General features: G+C 39.5%; 1 protein-coding gene across 2 annotated transcripts in view; it reads left to right on the forward strand.

The window, feature by feature from the left end:
- The window catches only part of TMEM87B (transmembrane protein 87B), a 51,990-nt gene extending 31,017 nt beyond the window's left edge, over positions 1 to 20,973 (forward strand). For both annotated transcript variants that reach the window (XM_045827650.1, XM_045827651.1), the window contains exons 12-19: positions 1,482 to 1,590; positions 1,678 to 1,736; positions 3,216 to 3,319; positions 4,711 to 4,784; positions 5,930 to 6,003; positions 6,465 to 6,517; positions 15,641 to 15,671; positions 17,834 to 20,973. In XM_045827650.1, the coding sequence (XP_045683606.1) occupies positions 1,482 to 1,590; positions 1,678 to 1,736; positions 3,216 to 3,319; positions 4,711 to 4,784; positions 5,930 to 6,003; positions 6,465 to 6,517; positions 15,641 to 15,671; positions 17,834 to 17,893 (564 nt within the window). In that variant the 3' untranslated portion in view covers positions 17,894 to 20,973. The remainder of the gene's footprint in view (positions 1 to 1,481; positions 1,591 to 1,677; positions 1,737 to 3,215; positions 3,320 to 4,710; positions 4,785 to 5,929; positions 6,004 to 6,464; positions 6,518 to 15,640; positions 15,672 to 17,833) is intronic.
- Positions 20,974 to 21,502: the final 529 nt, after the last annotated feature.

Consider the following 21,502-nt stretch of genomic DNA (forward strand, 5'->3'; position numbering starts at 1 on the left):
TGGCGACCTTTCGGTTTGCAGGCTGGCACTCAATCCACTGAGCCACACCAGTCAGGGCACTTCTGAATTTTAAAGTGGCACCAGATTTTTAACATAGAAAATTGGTTTTCATCAAGAATTTCTAAAAAGTATTTGTCTTGGTAATGTTTAAGGAATGTATAGCACATTTGCATTTTTGTAAATTCTGACAGTAGCCATAATTGGTTGGATTGTGTTATTTTAGACATTGATCTTTTGCAGCATTTTGCTCATTCAGAAAAGTTGAAAAGCAGTTTTGGTAGGTTTAGGTACTGAGAAGTTTTTGACTAGTATGTGGAATTTCAAATAGGAGGCATAAATGGGAAATTTTCCCCTTGCATTCTTTTGCTGTGCTCTGTAATTTCTGTGTGTGGTTCATGATCAAAGCTTGGTGCTGTGCACCAGGAGCAACTCCCACTGACAGACGGAGCTCTGGCTCCGGCCCAGGCTTGCTATTGAGGAGCCTGTGAAGAAGTCCCTTCTGACTTCTTCGTACCTGACAGTAGCGAACTTCACCAGAGCCTGTGCTCCTGGAGAACCACTGTGGTGAGGAAAGACCCCACCCTTTTGCCTTCTGGGAAAAAACGTACTACAAAGAACCTCCTTCTTCTGTAGGACTTAGTGAGACTCCCCAAGGCCCCTGGTTTACCTGTGACAAGGCCAGGCTCAGACCTATGTACCCAGTGACCAATCTGGACCAAACTGAGCTGTCTCCTTCCCTCAGGTTCCTGAGCTCTTGTTTACCCAAGCCCTCTGGAAAGGCCCTGCGAGAGTCTGCAGATCTCAGGAAAGTCACTCCCTGACTGATTGTCCTTCACGCCACCCACTTCCCCGCACCTAAGCTTTCTAGTCCTGTTTCCTCTCCCTGTAAAAGCCCTTTCCTGTGTGATGGTTGGGACTTCACTTCTAAAGATCTTACAGTTCAAACATTCTCCCTTTTGCAATCATCTCTTGAATGAAGTCTCTCCTTTTCTAAGTTCAGATTTGTTTTATTTGACATATTTCCATTTTAATTGATAAAAGGGAATTGATAGGTGTTCCGATTTCTTAATTATGGGCATGAAAAGATAGAATAGACGAGAAGAAAACAAAAGAAAGAGACAGAAAAGCCCAAGCCCTGTGGGAAATCAGAGAACCTCGCTGGAGGGGCAGGCAGGTTGTGTGGCTCTGTCCTGTGGTCTAGGGGCTCCGCGTGGAAGAGCGGGGCTTCGTGGGGCTTCTTGCGTGTGTTTTCCTCTGAGTTTATCTGGTCAGACAGCAGTAGACAGTAAAGCAAAATTGCAATAAATCAGTATCATGATTATATAGTATTGGCTCAGGTGACATTTTCTGTGTTTTTATTACTGTTAAGTTAATGGAACTATATTTAGTGATACCAGTTTTGGAAATGTAGAAGATTCTTATTTTGATTTTGATTTTAACTGTTTATTACTATTTAAAATGTTTTTCCTTAACCTTTTCACATTTTTATAAGTTTAGCACAAACTATGAAGACTCTGAGGCTAAGGAAGAACATGGTGAAATTTTCTTTGTATAGGCACTTTACAAATACTCTGATCTTTGCAGTTCTGGGTAAGTATCGAACTTTTCTTATTATAGTAAATTATTTCAGGATGACTTTTCTTTTCCTTCATATGTGACTTTTTTGGTGTGTTTCAGCTTCTGTAGTGTTTATGGTGTGGACAACTAAAACATTTAGATTTGCAAAATGTCGATCAGTAAGTATAATCTATTTAAACGGTTTTTGTTTTTAATTATACTATTTTGTTTTGTGTCATTTTTAAGAATTTAGTTTGTCTTTGTAAATTAAAGTACTTCTAGAGGAGATTTTCTGTTTACCTTGAATTATTTTATGTAGAATTATAAAAACTGTTGTTGCCCCTTCTATGAATCTGCAAAGTTTCTCCTAAATCTGCTTTTCCAGCTATGCTCTTTTCTCACCTTCCAAAGTAGATGTTGAAAGATGATTCTCTACTGTATATTTTAAGGTAACAGGAAATCCTTTTCTTCCTGCAAACCATGAATTTGGACTGTTCTATATCTAATGGGACTGTAAGCCACAAATTCTCAAGTTAGAAGAAGATCTGTTTCTTAGCCTAAAACTCTAAAAGGCCCTCTTTTCAGGGCATCTTGATTAGGAGCTTGTCTCCACTTCCATATGAACAGCTATAAACAGCCCTCTGAGGGTCCTGGACCTCTGCTATCCTAGGGATGAGTTAATGAGATAAGAGACTGACTTTTTAGAATTCCTTTTTTCTCCTTCCCTCACCTCAGTATTTTTCTCTTGGAGTTCTAAGGATATCTTTTGGATTTTTATTTTTGTTTTCTAGATCTTTCTGTTAACCCGAACTGTTTATGGAAGGGAATGTTTATAATGTTAAACAGCCCTTTAGAAACATTTCAAGCATATATGATAAAATTTCTTGTCTCACTAAAAGCAGAACAACCTACTGGGAAAAATACTGCATTGATATTTTTCCATCAGAGAGACTAATGTCAAAAATACAGCAGGCCCTCTTTATCCGTGGGGGACACATCCCAAGACCCCCCAGTGGACACCTGAAACTGGATAGTACCAAACCCTCTGTATACACTATGTTTTCTTCTCTACATATACACCTGTGATAAAGTTTAATTTATAAATCAGGCACAGTAAGAGATTAACAACAATAACTAGTAATAAAATAGGACAATTATAATATATGTAATGTGAACATGATCTTCTCTTAAAATTTCTTTTGAATTGTTTATTTCTGGACTTTATTTTTTTCGGATTGCAATTGACCACAGGTAATGAAAACCATAGAAAGCAGAAGCGCAGCTGAGAGGGGACTATGCACCCGTTCTCATCCTGATTCTCATTGTGCTGTTAACCTGTCCCGTGTCTGTTCCCATATAGAAAACACATTAAATGATCTCTGAAGTACCTTTAAGCTCTTACTCTTTTCATGATACTATACTATATAATTTATGTTAGGATTTTATTCATCTGATTGGCTATGAAGCTGAAGCACGAATTGATGTTGATTTTAGAAAGATAACATTTCTTAGTTTTTATGTTTCATTTAAAAATGTATATAGACTTAATTGATTGGACAATTTCATTAGTGCTTGTGATTGTACACTATTTGAATTAGAAATCTGTGTATTTATGTTTATCAGAAAGTTAACTTTTCATGTTTGAATTGTCCTTATAGGACTGGATGGAAAGTTGGGTTGATGGTGCATTTTGGAGCTTCCTTTTTTCACTTATCCTTATTGTAATAATGTTTTTGTGGAGACCATCAGCAAATAATCAAAGGTACCTAACATAGGAAAAGTCAAGTTTGGCAAGCATTTGTTGATCACCTGCTACACTTAACACCATGTTTATAGAGACTGTGGGGAAGTAGTCCATGCTTGCTGGGAGTATATAGTCCAGCAGGGAGGCACACAGAACAGATGCAAGATGGTGAAATCAGAAATGTGTAAAGTGAGTCCAGGGGGCACACAGAGGTGGGGTAAGGAAGACTCCAAAAGGCAGCATTTATGTTTCGCCTTAAGGAAAGGGGCAGGGCAGTAAGAGACAGGGCTGGGGAAGAGTGTAAGTACACTTCTGGAGTAGTAGGGAAATGAGGTCTGCTTTGGAGGTCATCAAGGCATGCAGTGTGGTTAATGATGCTTACACTGGAAAGAGGTAAAACTGCAAAGGAAGGTGGGACCATAATCAAGAAGAGTTTGAATGCTAAGTTCAGAAGATTGTGCTTTAGACCACATGTGATGGGGAACCCCACCTTCCCTCGCCTCATTCCTATTCCCCAAGAAAAGCACTATGAGGGGAAAATGTACAAATATGTACCAGTCATACAATAATAACAGTAGTACATGCACACATACATGTATGCACTACTCTGCACCTTTTTGGAATGTACCCACATCATCCCATGTAGATCTTCCACATTACTTTTTTCTTTTTTTCTTTAAATCTCACCTGAGGATATGTTTATTGACTTCAGAGAGAGAGGAAAGGTCGGAGGGGAGAGATAAAGAAACATAGATGTGAGAGAGAAACATCAATTGGTTGCCTCCTGTACACACCCAGACTAGGGATCAAACCCACAGCCTTTTTGGTGTATGGGACAGCACTTCTACCAACTGAACCACCTGGCCAGGGCTTAATGGCTATATGGCATTCCAGGTTATGAATGTAGCATAATTTATTAAGCAGTTCCTGAATACTAGACACTTTGTTTCTAGGGGTTTTTTTTTCTGCTATTACTATCAGCAATGCTTTCTGAGTGCTCTTGGACCTAGTAAGTGTGGCTCAATCATGTGCTTTATTCTCACCTATCAGATTAGCAGTTTCCCTTTTGTTAGGGCATGAGTTAAAAGGTGTAGGGAGGGAGGCAGACCCGAGGTGGGGAGGAGCACCGCAGGCAGGCAGGCCCCTCCCTGAACAGGATGTGTTGCAGAACTGCTCTCCAGATTGATCCCTCTCATTTCTGCTCTTACCAGCGGGGCTACGGATGCTTAGGTTCACCATTCTTCACAATAACCTTTCTATTTGAGCGTAAAATAATTAAATTTTTATTTTAATTTATGAAAAAACTCAAAGTTTTAGATTTGCTTGTGTGCAATAACCCTTTTAGCCATAAACTGAAGGTTGAACAACCTTAAACACACTAGTAAAACAACTTCTTGTTTATGACATAGGTATGCCTTCATGCCCTTAATAGATGATTCTGATGATGAAGTTGAAGAATTTACGGTAACATCGGAAAATTTAAGTGAGTGATGTGTTTCTTATTGAATGACCATGTATATATTATAACAAAGAATTATTGTACCTTTACCTGTGATGCTCAAGGTCAGATACTTTTTTTCTTATAACATATATATTTTTATTTTATTTTTTTTAAAGATTTTATTTATTTATTTTCAGAGAGGGAAGGGAGGGAGAAAGAGAGAGAGAGAGAAACATCAATGTGCGGTTGCTGGGGGTCATGGCCTGCAACCCAGGCATGTACCCTGACTAGGAATCGAACTGCGACACTTTGGTTCGCAGCCCGCACTCAATCCACTGAGCTACGACAGCCAGGGCGGTACATATATATTTTTAAACTATTATATGTATGCTAGATACTTGTAAGAAGAGAAGTCAGTAATGAAATTTTCAAGATGATTAATGTAGTTTGAGCTTTTTGTTACTGGTTTGCTCTGAGTATTGAGGTAGGCACACTGCTTTTCACAAGCATGGTTTGGTATATATTCATCTTCTTGGTGATTACTCAGTTTCTTTCAGTCACCTCTTCTTGCTCTTTAAAATTAGGCACATCTGTAATTCCTGGTCATACCCAAAGCATTTCTTACTATGTTTTTGGTGCTAATTTCATCTTTCTATTAATTCCTACAAAGCATTTTATCATTTTATTAATTTTACCTTAATACTCTAATCAGTTATTTGAATGCCTGCTAGGACACAACACAACACTTCCCAGAGGAAGGTGAGAGAACCCAGAACCTGTGTGACGCCACTGTCAGTGCCCAGCGCGCAGTGGCAAAGTAACAGACGGGGATGGAACCAGACACTGTGACCCGTAGTTAGTGGAACATCCAGTCAGCAGGGAGCTGGAAGTGGCACAGACATTACACTTAGAAGGAAGGAACTTTAAAATAAGCATTACAAATGTATTAAAGACTCAACAGGGATAGATTGGTGAAGACAAGGTAAATTTCAGGAAACATGGAAACTTTAAAAAAAAAGAGAAGGACCAGAACGAGGAGAAGGAAGGAGAACCAAATAGAAATACTATTAACACTTCCTTTAAAAACATATATAATATTACTCCTGTGGAGTTATTAAATATGAGGCCATGAAGGAAAATATTTTGTAATTTTAATATATGTATCTTTATAATATTTCTTATTATAGCTGAAGGAATAAAATTAAGAACCTCCAAAACTGTTTCCAATGGAACAGCTAAACCTGCTACTTCTGATAACTTTGTGAGTAATGTACATATTTAATTGTCTTTAATAATTCAGAAATTTATGTGAGTATCAGACTGAATGCAGAGAGCAAAAAATCAATGCAAATCAATATTCTTGCATTTTTCTATTGTATAGGTCTATTCTTTGTATTTTTATGTTTTGTTTTGTTTTGTTTCTAGGACAAAACCAACTGTGCATCTCACTAAAACCAAGAATACAAAAATTAAAAATTCAAATTTTTGTTTGTTTGCCTCTTTAAGAAAATACTGGTATAATTTCTTTGTGGCATGAGTGACAATTTCTTAGGATATATAGAAATTAAAAGAATGGCATGCATTTGATTTTAAATACTTAAATTTTATATATATTCTATTTAAAAATTCCATTTTCAAGTAATATTAAGCAACATGCAAATATCTATATAATATATAAATATTAATGTGTAAATATTTATTAATATGTAAATATTTCCACAGGATGAAGACTTGAAGTGGGTGGAAGAAAATATTCCCTCTTCATTCACAGATGTGTAAATATCCTATTGGAGTTTGAATCTAAATTTAGGCTCAAATGTGAAGAAATAAGTTCATACTTTGTCACGTGCTTTTAAGCCCTCACACCTCCACGGTTTTATAGCCCCTTTCATTAGTAAATGACCGAGTTAGTGCATGTTGAATTGCAAAGAAAACACACCCTTACCTTGATCTGTCTTTCTCTCCCCCTTTTCTTTTTAAAAATTATTTAGTTTTTTATTCTGTTTTTTCCATTACCATTTATCCCCATTATACCTTCTTCCCCATCCACCCACCTCTCTCCCCCTCACAGCCAGCACAGTGCTGTCCATGTCCATGAGTCCTTTTTCTTTTTTTCTCAGTCCTCCCACCCTGTGACCTCTCTACCCGTCAGCTGTTGTCCTGCTTTCTTTCTATGAGTGTGTCTTTATTTTGCTTGTTAGTTCAGCTTGTTCGTTACATACTGCAGATGAGTGAAATCGTACGGTGTTTGTCTTTCTCTGACTAGTTTATTTCACTTAGCATAATGTTCTCCAGATGCATCCATGCTGTCACAAAGGGTAAAATTTTCTTTTTTTCATGGCCAAGTAGTATTCCATCGTGTAAATGTCCCATAATTGTTTTATCCACTCATCTACTGATGGACACTTGCTTTCAGATCTTGGCTAGTGTAAATGATGCTGCAGTGCACTCAGGAATTCACATATTCTTTCAAATTAATGTTTCGGGTTTCTTTGGATAAATTCCCAGAAATGGAGTCACTGGGTCATAAGGCAGTTTCATCTTTAATTTTTTTGAGGTATCTCCTACTGCCTTTCACAGTGACTGTATCAGTCTGCATTCCCACCAGTAGTGCACAAGGGTTCCCTTTTCTCCAAATCCTCACCAGCACTTGTTGTTTGTTGATTTATTGATGACAGCCATTCTGACAGTTGTGAGGTGATATCTTGTTGTAGTTCTAATTTGCATCTCTCTGATGATTAGCGACATTGAGCATCTTTCCATATGTCTATTGACCATCTGTATGTCCTGTTTGGAGAATATCTATTCAGGTCCTTTGCCCATTTTTTAATTGGATTGTCTGTCTTCACTCTTTTCCACTGTACAATAACTATTTTAATACTTGTACTCTACTACCAACTCCAGCCTTTTCTGATCTTTGTTTATAGGATTGAATCATTTTATTTTGTTTTAACTTTTTTATTTTGGTAAAGTTCAAACACATGTAGAATACTTTTCTTTAACACATAACCACACAATCACGTATAGCAGGAAAGCTTTTGGAAGAAAAATGTGAGCACAGGAAAAATAGAGTGCAGATGAAGTCCCTTTGGGAACTTTGAACTATTCAGGGTCTTCTTGATCAATGTTCTGTTTAACCCTAGCATTCCAGAGCCAGTTCCACAGTGGAAAGTAGTCAGGATAGACAGATGTGATGTTTTCACTTATTGTTCCTTCCTTTTCCTGTTCCCATTTGCTTCCTATTCAGACAGTTCCTGTTAGTATGGCACTCTGATTGCCTGAAGAATACCCTTCATGGCAGTGCAGGTATCCTGGCAATGATCTGTCAGGTTTTATTGTCTGAAAAAGTCTTTGTTTTAGCTTTTTTTTTTAAGATTTTTTTTTTTTTTAGAGAGGGAAGGGAGGGAGATAGAGAGAGAAACATCAATGTGCAGTTGCTGGGGGTTATGGCCTGTAACCCAGGCATGTACCCTGGCTGGGAATCGAACCTGTGACACTTTGGTTTGCAGCTCGCGCTCAATCCACTGAGCTACGCCAGCCAGGGCTCTGTTTTAGCTTTTTTGAAAGGTATTTTTGCTGGGTATAGAATTCGTAGTTTTTTTCTCTTAACACTTCAAAGATTGTTACTTGATGTCCTCCAGCTTTCATAATTTCAGAAAGAAGTCTGGTTTAGTTCTTCTTTGTTCCTCCATATATTACCTGGGTTCTATTTGTGGAATTTTTGTTTTGTTTAGTTTTTTGGCTGCCTTCAGGATTTTCTCCCTTATCTTTGGTTTTCATCACCGTGAATATGGTGATTCTTGGCATTGTGTGGACATATATTTTCATTTCTCTTGGGTATATACCTAAAAATGGAATTGTTAGATCATATGGTGAGTGTATGTTTAATATTTTGGAGAAGTGCCAGGCTGTTTTCCCAGCAGCTGAACCGTTTTTATTCCTATAGTAATGTATGAGGCTTTTCGTTTCTCCACATCTGTATCAACACCTGTTATTGCTCACCTTTTTGGCTTTAGCTCTTTTAGTGGTTATGGTATCTTGTGCTTTTTAGTAACTGAAATTTGAACTGTCCTGTTAAGGAACCAGTGTTACTTAACTAAATTATAGTAATTTAAATTCACACACATCAGATTTATGCAAAGTGGGGACAACATATATATTATACTAACAATACACTATTATATTTTTTGATAGAAAAGGAAAATAGGTGTATATATATTCCTTTATATTTAGCCATGCATTTACTAGTACTTTCCTTCTTGTATGTCTTGAATTATCACCATCTCCTATAGGTCTTTATTATTTTTTATAATATATTTCTGCTAGAAACAAATTTTCTCACTTTTATTTATATGAAAATGTATTTGTTTGCCCTCCTTTGTTTATAAAGTAATTTTTTTAAAGATTTTATTTACTTATTTTTAGAGACAGGGGAAGGGAGAGAGAAAGAGAGGGAGAGAAACATCAATGTGTAGTTGCCTCTCGCATGCTCCCCACCAGGGGCTTGGCCTGCAACCCAGGCATGTCCCCTGACTGGGAATTGAACTGGCGACCCTTTGGTTCTCAGGTTGGCACTCAGTCCACTGAGCCACACCAGCCAGGGTTCTTTACCCTCCTTTCTTGAAGGATAGTTTTGCTGGATACAAAATTCTTGGTTGACTTTTGTTTGAACACTTGCAGCATGTCCTTCCAGTACCTTCTCTTTGTATAGTTTTTGTAGAGAAGTCAGTTGTATTGTATTTTTGTTCTCTTGTGTGTAATGTGTCATTTATTTTACTGCTCTTCAGATTTTTTATAGTATTTGGCTTCCTGCAGTGTCTTTGTAATGTGCTTAGATGTGGTTTTCTTTTTGCATATGCTCCTTGGAATTTGCTGAGCTACTTGGATCAGTATACCCACTCCCCTTGGTTATTTTGCAGTGCCTTCAACTACTTGTTTTTAATAATTTTGTCTATGTTTATATACATCTTTGTGTGGGAGGAATCATCTGATCTTTTCTTTTCACCTTTACCTACTATCTTCCATTTTCAACAGTTTCTCTATGATTATTTTTACTTCTTCCTTTTCATCATTCTCATTCTCTTAGTTGTCTCCTTACCACATATTAAATTTTTATTTATATTTATTCTTCCATAGCAACCTTGCTATTTTTTCATTATAGGGATGATTTTGTCTTTTCCTTTAATTATTTCCGGGTGTTTAATTCTTTTATTTTCTTCCTCTTTTGTTTTTATCCATTTTTGTTCTTGGTTTTTAAACTTCTTACTCTAGAAATTTAAATTTATTTATTGTTTTTTTAAAATTAAATTTATTATTGTTTTTAATATCACCAAATGTTCTTTTTAATTTGTTTAATTTGGAGAGTTGTATTATAGCTATAGCTCTCTTCCACTGAAAAATGTCTTGATTTTTCTTTTTGTTTTTTTCTTCTCCACCATTATATGGAGTTGGTTTTCTCTGTTTTTCCTATTTCTAGGCACTTTGTGGTGAGACTGCCTAGTTTGAGTGCTTTCTTTCATCAAGTTACATAAATTATAGTTTCATTTGTGGGTAATGTGGTTGAGATGGGAAGTTTGGAGAGAAGAGAGGTTGGTGTTATCTTATTTTTTCTTTTATTTTTGCAGAGTCTTTAACTTTGCTTTCTTCCTTTTTTATTCACTGTGCTGTCATGTTTCTGAGGAATACCACTCCTCTGTGTGTTTGACTTTCCCCTGAAAACCATGACTGTTCAAGCTACTACATTTGGTTTTTTTTTCTTTTAAAGTATACAATTGTCCCAATTTTCCCCCTCCCCTCACCCACCCAGCATACCACACTTCCTCAGGCAGTCCCCACACCATTGTTCATGTCCATGGGTCATGCATATAAGTTCTTTGACTACTCTATTTCCTGTACTGTACTTTATATTCCTCTGGCTATTCTTTGACTACCAATTTGTACTTCTTTTTTTATTTTTAAAATATTTTATATATTTATTTTAGAGAGAGGAGGGGAGAGGGAAAGAAACATCAGTGTCTGGTTGCCTCAGGCGTGCCCCCTAACTGGGACGTGTCCTGCAACCTAGGCATGTTCCCTAGACTGAGAATCGAACCAGTGACCCTTTGATTCACAGGCCAGCACTCAATCCACTGAGCCACACCAGCTAGGGCCCAATATGTACTTCTTAATCCCCTCACCTCTTCACCCATTCCCCGCCAACACCTTCCCATCCGGCAACTATCAAAACAGTCTCTGCATCCATGATTCTCTCTCTCTGTTCTTGTTTGTTTAGTTTATTAGATTCAGTTGTTAATAGGTGTGTTGTTTATTGCCATTTTATTGTTCATAGTTTATCTTCTTCTTTTTCTTAAATAAGTCCCTTTTAACATTTCGTATAATAATGGTTTGGTGATGATTAACTCTTTTACTTTTTTCTTGTCTGGGAAGTTCCTTATCTACTCTTTGGTTCTAAATGATAGGTTTGCTGTGTAGAACAGTCTTGCCTGAAGGTCCCTCCTTTTCATGACTTGGAATATTTCTTGCCAATCCTTCTAGCCTGCAACGACTCTTGAGAAATCACCTGATAGTCTGATGGGAACTCCCCTATAGGTCACTAACTGCTTTTCTCTTGCGGCTTTTCAGATTCTTTTTATCTTTAACCTTTGGCATTTTAATTATGATGTGTCTCGGTTTGGGCCTGTTTGCATCCACCTTATTTGGGACTCTCTCTTCTCCTTGGATTTGCATGTCTATTTCATTCAACAAATGAGGGAAGTTTTCTTTCATTATTTTTTCAAATAGATTTCCAATTTGTTGCTCTTTCTCTTCTCCTTCTGGCACCCCTATGAGGCAAATGTTGGAACTCTTAAAGTTGTCCCAGAGGTTGCTTATACTATCCTTGTTTTTTTTATTTTTTTTCTTCTTCTTGTTCTGATTGGTTGTTTTTTGTTTCCTTATGTTCCATATTGTTGCTTTGATTCTCAGCTTCATCCATTCTACTTTTGATTCTCTATAAATTGTTCTTTATTTCAATTAGTGTATCCTTTGTTTCTGACTATATCTGTTTTTATGCTGTTGAGAACCTCACTAAGTTCCTTGAGCATCCTTATGTCCAGTGTTTTGAATTGTACATCTGATAATTTGCTCATTTTCATTTTGTTTAGTACTTTTTCTGGAGCTTTGATCTGTTCTTTCATTTGGGCTGTGTTTCTTTGTCTCTTCATTTTGACAGCATCCCTGTGTTTGTTTCTATGTATTAGGTAGAGCTGCTGTGACTCTGTATCTTGGTAGCATGGCCTAATGCAGTAGGTATCCTATAGGGTCCAGTGGCACAGCCTCCCCTATCAACCAAGCTGGAAACTCAAAGTGTGCCCTTCATGTGGTCTGAGTACACCCTCCTCTTGTAACTGAGCCTGGCTTGCTGTTGGCAGGTCAATGGGAGGGATTTCCTCAGGTCAGTCAGCTGCAAGGACTGGCTATGGCCACTGACCACCAACTTCTGACCTCCACGGAAGATCAGCTGTGTAGGGGCAGGGTTCTGGTGCTCCCATGTGGTCTGCAACTATCCACTGGGCCCACAGGCTCTGGGGTTCTTTGAGTGGTCCAGGCCAGGGTCAGCCACAGCCTGTGTTCTGCCTAGAGCCCCTCATCACGAGCTACAAAGCAATCTGCAGATAGCTGCTATTTGTAATGAGCTTGGAGGAGCTCAGGCGATGCCAAACTGATCCATAGCTGGCTGCTGCTAGTGCTGGGCTTGAGGCCACTTAGCCAGAGGTACAGGAATTGGGCACTTACTGAAGCTGGTTGTTGCTTGAGTGCATTTAGAAAGACGTGAAGTTGAGTGGAGATCAGCCATTCGTGTGGAAAAGCCACTGTTAACAGCTTGCCTGGGTCATAAGTTGGGTGGGTCAGAGTTTCAGGTATTCCCCAGGGCAGAGAAAACCATGTGAGCCAGGTTGATGAATTCTCAGATATGGCCTCTGCCTGCCAGCCCTCAAGGTTTGTGCAGGGAAGGCTCAGAAAAGGAACAGTGGCCTCTGCCTGCCTTTCTTTCTGGGAGAAAGCTGTCCCCCAGTTCTCACCTTAATGCCAGACACTTCGGTTTCTCTCTATATGCCACTGGTGCCTTTCAAGCTGCTACCCCAGTGTGGAGCTATAGGGCATAGTCTGAGTAAGTTCATGTGCGGGCCCCACCTACTCAAACTGTGCTCAGGATGTATCCATCTGGCACTGGAACCCTGGGCTGGGAGGTTTGGTGTTGAGCTGAGCTCTCTCACTCCAGAGATATCCCCTCCTGAATTTTTATTCACCACATGTGGGTGTAGCACCTGCCCGTTCCATGTCTGTGTGTCTCCTACCAGTCCAGATGGATGTGGTTTCTTTCTATAGTTGTGAGACTTCCATCAGCTTGATTTCTGATGGTTCTGAGTGGTGGTGGTTCTGTAGTTTAGTTGTAATTTTGATGGTTGTACAAGGAAGTGAGCCATGTTTACCTACGCCTCCATCTTGACCAGAAGCCTGGATGCCTGTCCAAGCCACTCCGTTCGATTCTGCTCACTGTAAGCCCCGTCCCTGTAGTAGGTCACCAGCCTTTACTCAGTGCTTTGGTGTTTAGTGTTGGGGTTTTTGCTGAGGTTGGTTATGTCTTTGTTTTGGCTGTCCTCCCTCCCCTCTACTCTTCACACAATCCCTCAAACTTCTCTTTTCCCACTGTGTGCTCATGAGCTCGTGGTGACAACAGGGAATCTGTTAGAAGTGGCATTTACTTCTCTGCTTACATGTAATTTCCAGTTTGTGGTGCTCTGCTGGAAATGCTGAAAACCACAGATTGTGTTTGGCTTTATTTGCAATCTTTAGGGATTTCAGGTGTTTTTGAGCAAAGGTGTGTGGAAAGATTCAGATTATGTGACAACTGTTGTCTTCCAGATTTGGTAACTTGGTCCTAAGTACTTCAGAAGGAAGTTATCCCAGCAGAATCCCCACTTCCTGGAAAGCAGTAGGGCTCCTGGCAATTTTCTTCATGTTTTGGGAAGTCATCACTTTATTCTTCTTCCTGTAAATAGAAATATGTGCTTGATTACAAAAATTCTTTCGGACTATAAAAGACTTAGAGATCTCATATGTTCTCATGAACAGTTTATGTGAAATGAGTAGAGCTGTATAATCCAAATTAGTTTCCAGTGTTTTAGATTCTTAGAAATCTGTGTTGTTCACTTCTGAAAACTAACACAAGAAATTTAGTGCAATGCTCCTCAAAATAAATGTACACTTCACATAGCATGTGTGGAAGTTAGACTTCATACACAGGGAAACCTTTTTTATACATCTGTAAAAATAAAACAAAAGTTTTGTAAGTCATAGGAAGTTTAAACTGATGATGAATGACCGTGTGATCTGCTGTATCATGAGCTACTCATATGTGGTCATGTTCATTATGGCTTTTCCTTATCTCTGACCAGCCTTAAAGTTCAGCTTAGCATCATCTGCCTTCCTCTTCGTGGCTCTGAATACATCTGAATAAGTTTTAGGTAGTTACTTACCTAGCAGACCCACTTTTGAGGCAGCTAGTATTTATTTGTGAACAAGGAGCTAAGTGCCCAATGACTGTGCTCAGACTCTCGGGTTCTGGTTCCTGTCTCCCCAGAAGCTGTCTCCCCCTGGATTTTCCTTAGTGATGTTGTTCCAAACAAGCTCCTTTCATTACGTCAGGTTCGCACATCAGTTTGTCTCCCAGTGTCTGTTCCTCCATCACTAGGGACTGCACTGCAGGTAGCATCCACCCTTGGGCTTAAGTGTGGATGGGACTTTCAGGTTGTGGCCTGGCACAGACGTGCCCTTCAGGTGCTCCCTCAAAGCTTTCTCACACATCGAGGCTACACTTGTCTTTTTATCATATTATTTTTCCCAAGCAAAGCTTCTGTTAGGTAGTTTTTTCTCTCTCCAGTGTACTGTGTTAGCTTACGCCCAGTCAATGACAATAAAGACATGGAATTAAACAAACACCTGATTCCATAAATATTTTCCCACCTTTTATAATGTTTGCTCATCCCTCTTTTTTAAGCATGTGTATATTTTAATAAGGCTTATGTACATATCAGGTGTACATCGCAATGATTTGATACGTACATACATAGTGAAGTGATGACTGAAGTCCACCTAATTCATTGCCGAGTTCTCTCAGAAGCACGTGGGTTCTCAAATTGGACAGCACAGTGCCACTCAGACACTGGCTGTGCAGTCGAGGTAGAAACCGGCAGGGCTGGCAAACGAGTGTTTGGGGCCGCGTGTGTGGGGTCGTTCGCTGGCGCAGCTCGGGCGCAGACGTCCCCCTAGCACAGCCTCTTCCAGCGCTGCTGGTCTCGCTTTCTCTCCGCCTCTGTAGTTTCCGTTTTGAAGTTATGATTATTTTCACATTTCAGTTAGTTTTTTACTGAAGTTTGTGGGGGTACAGCACGCATTCGTAAAAGTGTACACATTCTAAATGAGTGTGTAGCTCAGTAAATTTTTAATGCGAGCACACTCATGTAACCGGCACCCAGATCAAAAAGTAGAACACTGCCTGTCCTAAGAACCACCTTGTTTTCCTCCCAAGCCATGACCTCGCTTTCTCAAAGGTGCTGCTGTCCTGAATATGTACCTGTAGATGACTCGTATCAGTTTTTAAACTTTTGTTCCTGGAGGAGTCATACCTTCTAGGGGGCTGCATAGCATTTCACTATATGAATGTGCCAGTTCACCCCTTTGGGGCTCTTAGAAACAACAGCAGTAAAAGTCCTCCATGGCAGCTGGGGAGCCCCACCGGCTCCTTGGCTGCGTCCGGCTGGGAGGTGGGTAGTGGAGCAGCCACGTGTGTCCCACTCATCTTCCATAGATACACCAGCCTTTCAGTAACCATCAACATTTTTTTCTTTCTTTTTCAGAGCTCTTCCAGTGTTAGTAGATTCAGATGAGGTAAAATATATTTTCACTAACTTTCTTGGGGCTATTATTTTTCACAAAGTAGAAGTGCATTTCAGAAAGAAATTCTGAAAGTTACTTTCTAAAACAGGTGCAGATTGAGCAGGCTAAAAGACACTGTTGATTTGTGGGTAAAGCTTAAAGGAACTGGATCTTCATGTAAAATGGGAGCAAGATAAATGCTTTTTGGTGGACTGGGCTGGCCAAGAGGTCCATGTGGTTTCTTCTGTAAGATAAAAGACACGTTTTTCATTTTCACTGAGGACTTTATTGATTTGGCATTTTGAGTATATCGGCTGTCTCCCAGGTGGTACAGCGTTGATCGTCTCAATTCCCCATTTGATCGCTGTCGGCTTCCACCAGTCTCCCTGACGGTGGAGCATCGCCCAGGGCGAACTCTCCAGCACAGCACTGCACAGACCACTTTTCACACGTTCCATCAGCACCGCACCTTCTCCGTGTACTGCACAGATCTTTTTAAGCATTTCAGTTGCATTTTTACCTTTCATGAAATAATAAAGTATAACATGCCTAAAATGTTGTATATTTTCTTCCATCTTCAGTATTAAAACGGCTACACAAAAATTCATCAATTTGATAAATTTTTTTCAAATGCAGGCTGATATGACAGCTGTCACAATACAATATAAACAAAATTGTTTTGAAAGACATTAAAAACAACTAAGTGCTATTAGAGCCATCTTACAGAAAAAAATCAAACTTTTTGGCCAACCCATTAAAAGAGGGGAGAACTATTTTATGAAATTTTGAGTATCTCATATATGGGTAGAGTTTAGAAGATGGCTGCTTGGTCTAAATAATCTCATACTTGCTGATATTTTGCTGGGGTGTTAGGATTTCTGACTGATTTTCATTTACTAAGGACATTTGAATAGAGGATGCAGATGTAGGAAGGCTTTGGGGAGGGAATTAGTTAGGGATCACCTGGACATTGAAAAGTGGCCCGAGACAGGCGGGAGTCTGAAGTGTAAGAATTGCTGCGAGGAGGGCTGCGGGAACATCAGCTTCCGCAAAGAGAGTCCAGGGCAGTCAGTGGTGCTGAGCAGGGACTTGCAAGGAGGGAGCCGCGGCTTGTTCCTGGAGGCAAGGGCAGTGGCTCTGGCGTCAGCCTGCTGACCGATTGTCTTGGGGTGGGGAGTTCTGAGAGGCTACAGCGCACCTGTGCCTGGGTGAAAAGCAGCCAGGCCTCAGGATTTGTAACTGCCGTTGCCGTGAAACTGTTCTTAAAAGGGCCTTTATAGCATTCATACGATAAATCATTGATTTATAACTTAAAAGTTCATTAGTTGGTAAAGTGAAGCAAATCTCCAGACAAACTCCTGTCCCTGCTGCTCCCTGGTAAGTCTGAGCTCAAAATGTGCTCTAGCTAATGGGACGTTAATGCTTCCTGAACTCAGCAGGTAATTAATTGACTATATGGGAGGGTGGACCCCCAAAAACCTGGAATTTATTTATTAAAAATTGTGTGTTTATTACATGTTTGAACTTCAGTCTCCTTCAAAGTGCTCTCCATTTGATGCAGTACATCCATCAAAACATTTTTCCACTGCTTGAAACAGTTTTTGAACTCGTCAATTTTGATGCCTCTTAGTGCTTCCACCATTTCTTATTTCACCTCTTCCATGTCAGCAAAACATTTCCCTTTCAGGACTTTTTTCATTTGAGGGGGGAAAAGGCTACTTGTGGCAAGATTGGGTGAATAGGGAGGATGGGGCACAAGGGTCATGCCGTTTTTGGTCAAAAACTGCTGACCACTCAGTGCGATGTGGGCAGGTGCACTCAAAGTCACCCATCATGAAATGGGCAAAAACACTGACAGTCTTCAAAAACAATTCACTGAGGCTGAACGCAGGCTTTAGAACACTCACCTAGTGGGGGAAGCCTGTATTATAGGGGGCCTGCCCTCCAGAAGATAATTCCAGGGTTTGGGGGGTCCCCGCCCTTGTATGCACTAGGAAATATGGGTTATATGGTTTTATTTTCTGTATCTAATACTTCTTTGCATACTGTGGAATATACTCACGTCCCCACAAAAATCATGACTATTGAAAGATTAGAGAATTTGGTGGGTTCTGGAAGAAGCATCTACACTTTGATGAGTATCTTTGTTTGTTTGTTTGTTTGTTTGTTTTTAGGAAATCATGACCAGATCTGAAATGGCAGAAAAAATGTTCTCTTCAGAAAAGATAATGTGATTGGAACCATATGCATGAGACCTAGTTACCAGTGAAGGACTCCCCAGGACTCAAAGAAGTCATGCGACAAGTTCTGACTGCATTATCTTGAAATCTGTGTATTAAAATTAAGAATTTAAGTGGTGGACGGGTTCTACACCCTTTTTAAGCAGCTCTTGAATGTCAGTTCCTGTCCTTTAAATTGCCTGGACTTAGAAATAATGTGAGAAAAGTATTATGATCAGTGTATGCCCAAATGACCTGAGCGAATGGGTGGCAGATATGTAGATTGGGTTGTATGTTTTTCTTGGAAAATATGGCACTTTCAGCTTTAAACTGTTTGTTTGTTTGTTTTTAACGTAAACACTCCCACTGTTCTTTCCATGATTTTAGAGGTAGACGAAGTGTGGTCAAACACTGCCTCCATCTCCTGGGTTTATATTTAGCTGGGTGCAGTAAGAATTTCCTTTACTTTTGTACTGAAGCAGTTTGATAATAAGTGACATTTGGTTTACATTGGAACATAGGACATTTACATGGCTGTCCTGTGAGAGTGCGCACGCTTGCACAAAGACCTGGTTTTCATTACCACGGTGCACACAAGTCATGGACACCTTCTCTCTTTGAGCTCAGTGGACACAAGTACATGGAGAGAGAGGTCTTGAGGGTCACTTCCAAAGATTTGCTCTGCCACTGTCCCCTCACTCAGGCTGTATGTGCACGTGCTGCTGCTGAACCTGCCTGGGGCAGGCTGTGGACACCTGGCCGCGCAGCTCGCCAGAGCTCTTCCTCCCGGGTTACCCTGGAGGAAGCTAGGACCTTATCTTGTGTGTAACCTTGGCATACTTGATTTCATGATATCACATATGTTTAACTGTACAGTACATCACTGTTAATCTTGCAACTAATTTCTTAACCTTTAACCATGGTTTATACATTATTTTGTTACATTGCAATGTGTGATTTGAAATTTTTTGTTTTAATTATTTTTAATGCAGAACATTCTAAACGTGAAAGGCCATTGAAAGTAGTGCGATGGAAATGTGCTGCCTGCTGCTTTAGTGACCAGAGATGCAGGGCTGGCGGGCATTTAGAGCAGGAGTGAAAGTCGGGATCGTGTGTGTCTTTCTTGGAAGGAGATCTAACCTTGTAAATCAGGACTGACTCCAGGGAATTATGATTGAGAAGCATTGAAGTCCTCCCCACTATAAGCTCTTAAATACAACTTTTCTGTTTTTTAATTTCATTGTGAAGCCACAAAAGATTTTTTCAAAATTTTTTCTTTGGAATTTGTTTCTCATTTACCTATTTCACAAGGGCTAGTAAAAAAGGATTTATTTCCAATAGTCTCTTGAAAGATACTTTCCAATTTATTTTCAGTAGTGACTTAAAGTAGTGACCTTCATTAGGTGTTGTACTGAACAGGACATGCTGGTCAAGATGCTGTCACTTTGGGTGTCCTTCCTAGAAGAGTGTCCGAGTTCCTGGTGTAGGTTCCAGTCCTTTCCCAGTATCCCACTCTCCGGGGCTCCCACCCTGTGCATGTCCCACCATTCATGTCCTCTCTGGTTTTGGTGTATTTCGCCCCCCGCCCAAGTTGTTTCAGATCAGGAGGTGACCACTGCCCTCTCATTCCTCAATTTTTATCTAATACCACTGCCTGGATTTCAAGGAAGATTCACCCCAACTCCTATAGCTGAATTTTGAATGTAGAATCCTGGGCGTCTGGCCCGTAGGAGCTGCCGGCTAGTGGGGTGAGATTGGGGGCTGATGGTCAGTGTGAGGCAGCAAACTGCCTCTGACCTAGTAATCTCAGTAGTGTTTATAAAAACGCTGCTTCCTGCGGCCAGAAAAATTAATGCTGGAACCTAGGTGGCTTAGCTGTAGACTGAAGTGCAGGCTTCCCTCACCATCCAAAGCAGGTAGGGTTTCCTCCCGATGGCCTGTCAGAAATGCTATTTTTCAAAGGGCCTGCACTGTGTCCGTCACTGTCCGTGAGTGATTACTGTGTCCTCTGCTGATGTCCAGGGACCCGAATCAAGAATTCTTGGGCAGGGTCTTCTGAACCTCCTCCTATGAACAGGAGGGGGCGCCCTAGGACTGCTTGTTCATAGAAAGGACACATGGCCAAGTAGCGCCCAGGGCCATTGTGAAGCTGTCATCCTGCTTCTGCGTGAAGGTTCCAGAAATTGCTCATCAAGGTCAGATTAGTTTATTCTTAGGATGCCATCCAGATGGGTCTTCCAATATATTAATGAAGAGATCTGAGAATAATAGTCCAGTTTTATGTTTTTCTAGACAGAAGGCTTAGAAAAGCATTTTGCAGTTCATGTTAGATTTACATGATGTGTGAAATTTGCTTAAAAGGGAATTTTCACTATTTGGGTTAGATTAGTATTAGTATCTACTTTAAAGGATAATTAAGTTTATTTCAAAAATTAGAAAAATAGATGAATATGAATTTTTAAGGCTGAGAGATGATGTTTCCATACTTTTTCTGTAAAGAAAATAATTTTTTAATCTTCCCTATCCTGTAGGGCAGACCAGCTTTACCCCTGTAATATGGTACATTATGTTTGCACTACTAGAATGTCAAGGCTGAAAGTATAAAAATGTACATATACCGTTGATTTTTTATATCCTTTTTAAAAAAGGGGTTTGAGTCTGTTGCACTAAGCTACACATGACTGGTTTAATGTTGAGATCTTATGCTATTTCCAAGTCCCTGGTGTTGGCGCTTGTGTCTTTGTACGGCCAACAGCATGCAGTCGGCAGCACAGAACACCAGTCTCATACTGACAAGTAGAGTCCTAAACATAGCAGCTGTGCAAATGGCAAACAGGACTTCCAAGAAAGTGTACATTATAATACTGAAGCTTAACTACGCACTAAGAAACTTCTTAAGAAATAGAAAAATGTATTTGGGAAGAAATTTAGGGACTTAAGTAGTTATATTTTTCTATTTAAAAAAGTTAAATTATTGTATAAGGAAGAAGTTGCTTTGAATGTAGGACAAAGCTATTTCAAAGATTTTTGTTTGAAAAGATGATGTATTTTGTGCCTTAATATTTGTTCTGACTTTTAATAAATTGCTTTCTGAATTTTTGGATTATTGATTCTTGATAATATCTATTAGTGCTAGATTGTGTAAATCTACAGAAAATGTAGACTCCAGTTTATGGCAGGACATAAAATTTTTAAGAGAAGGTACAGCTAATTAGCAAGCACGTAAAAGTGTTCAACTTCAGTGGTGATCAAAGAAATGCAAAATAAAAGATTGGGAAATTTTTTAAAATCCACTTGACCTAAATGTACACTCTTACATATTTGTAAAATCCTTTTGCTTTCAAAGTCTGATGAAATTAGCACATTAATGATGGCAATGTATTTGATTCAGTCTTTGTGAAAGAAGTTCAGCAGTGTGTTTATAACCTGGGAATAATGCCAACTCTGATGATGGTTTTTAAAGTAATTCAAAATGTAGAATAAGGCTTCTGCACAAAAAATGTTCATAATGGCATTAGTTAGAGACAAAATTAGAAACAAACCAAATGTCAACAATAGAGTAAAAAGTGACCTACAGTTTAACCAGCTACTTACAGAACACTGCAGCCATTAAATTATTATGAA

The sequence above is a fragment of the Phyllostomus hastatus genome, unplaced genomic scaffold (genome assembly GCF_019186645.2).
Source record: "Phyllostomus hastatus isolate PE091 unplaced genomic scaffold, TTU_PhHast_1.1 phas_scaffold_78, whole genome shotgun sequence".
NCBI classification, from domain to species: Eukaryota; Metazoa; Chordata; class Mammalia; order Chiroptera; family Phyllostomidae; genus Phyllostomus; species Phyllostomus hastatus.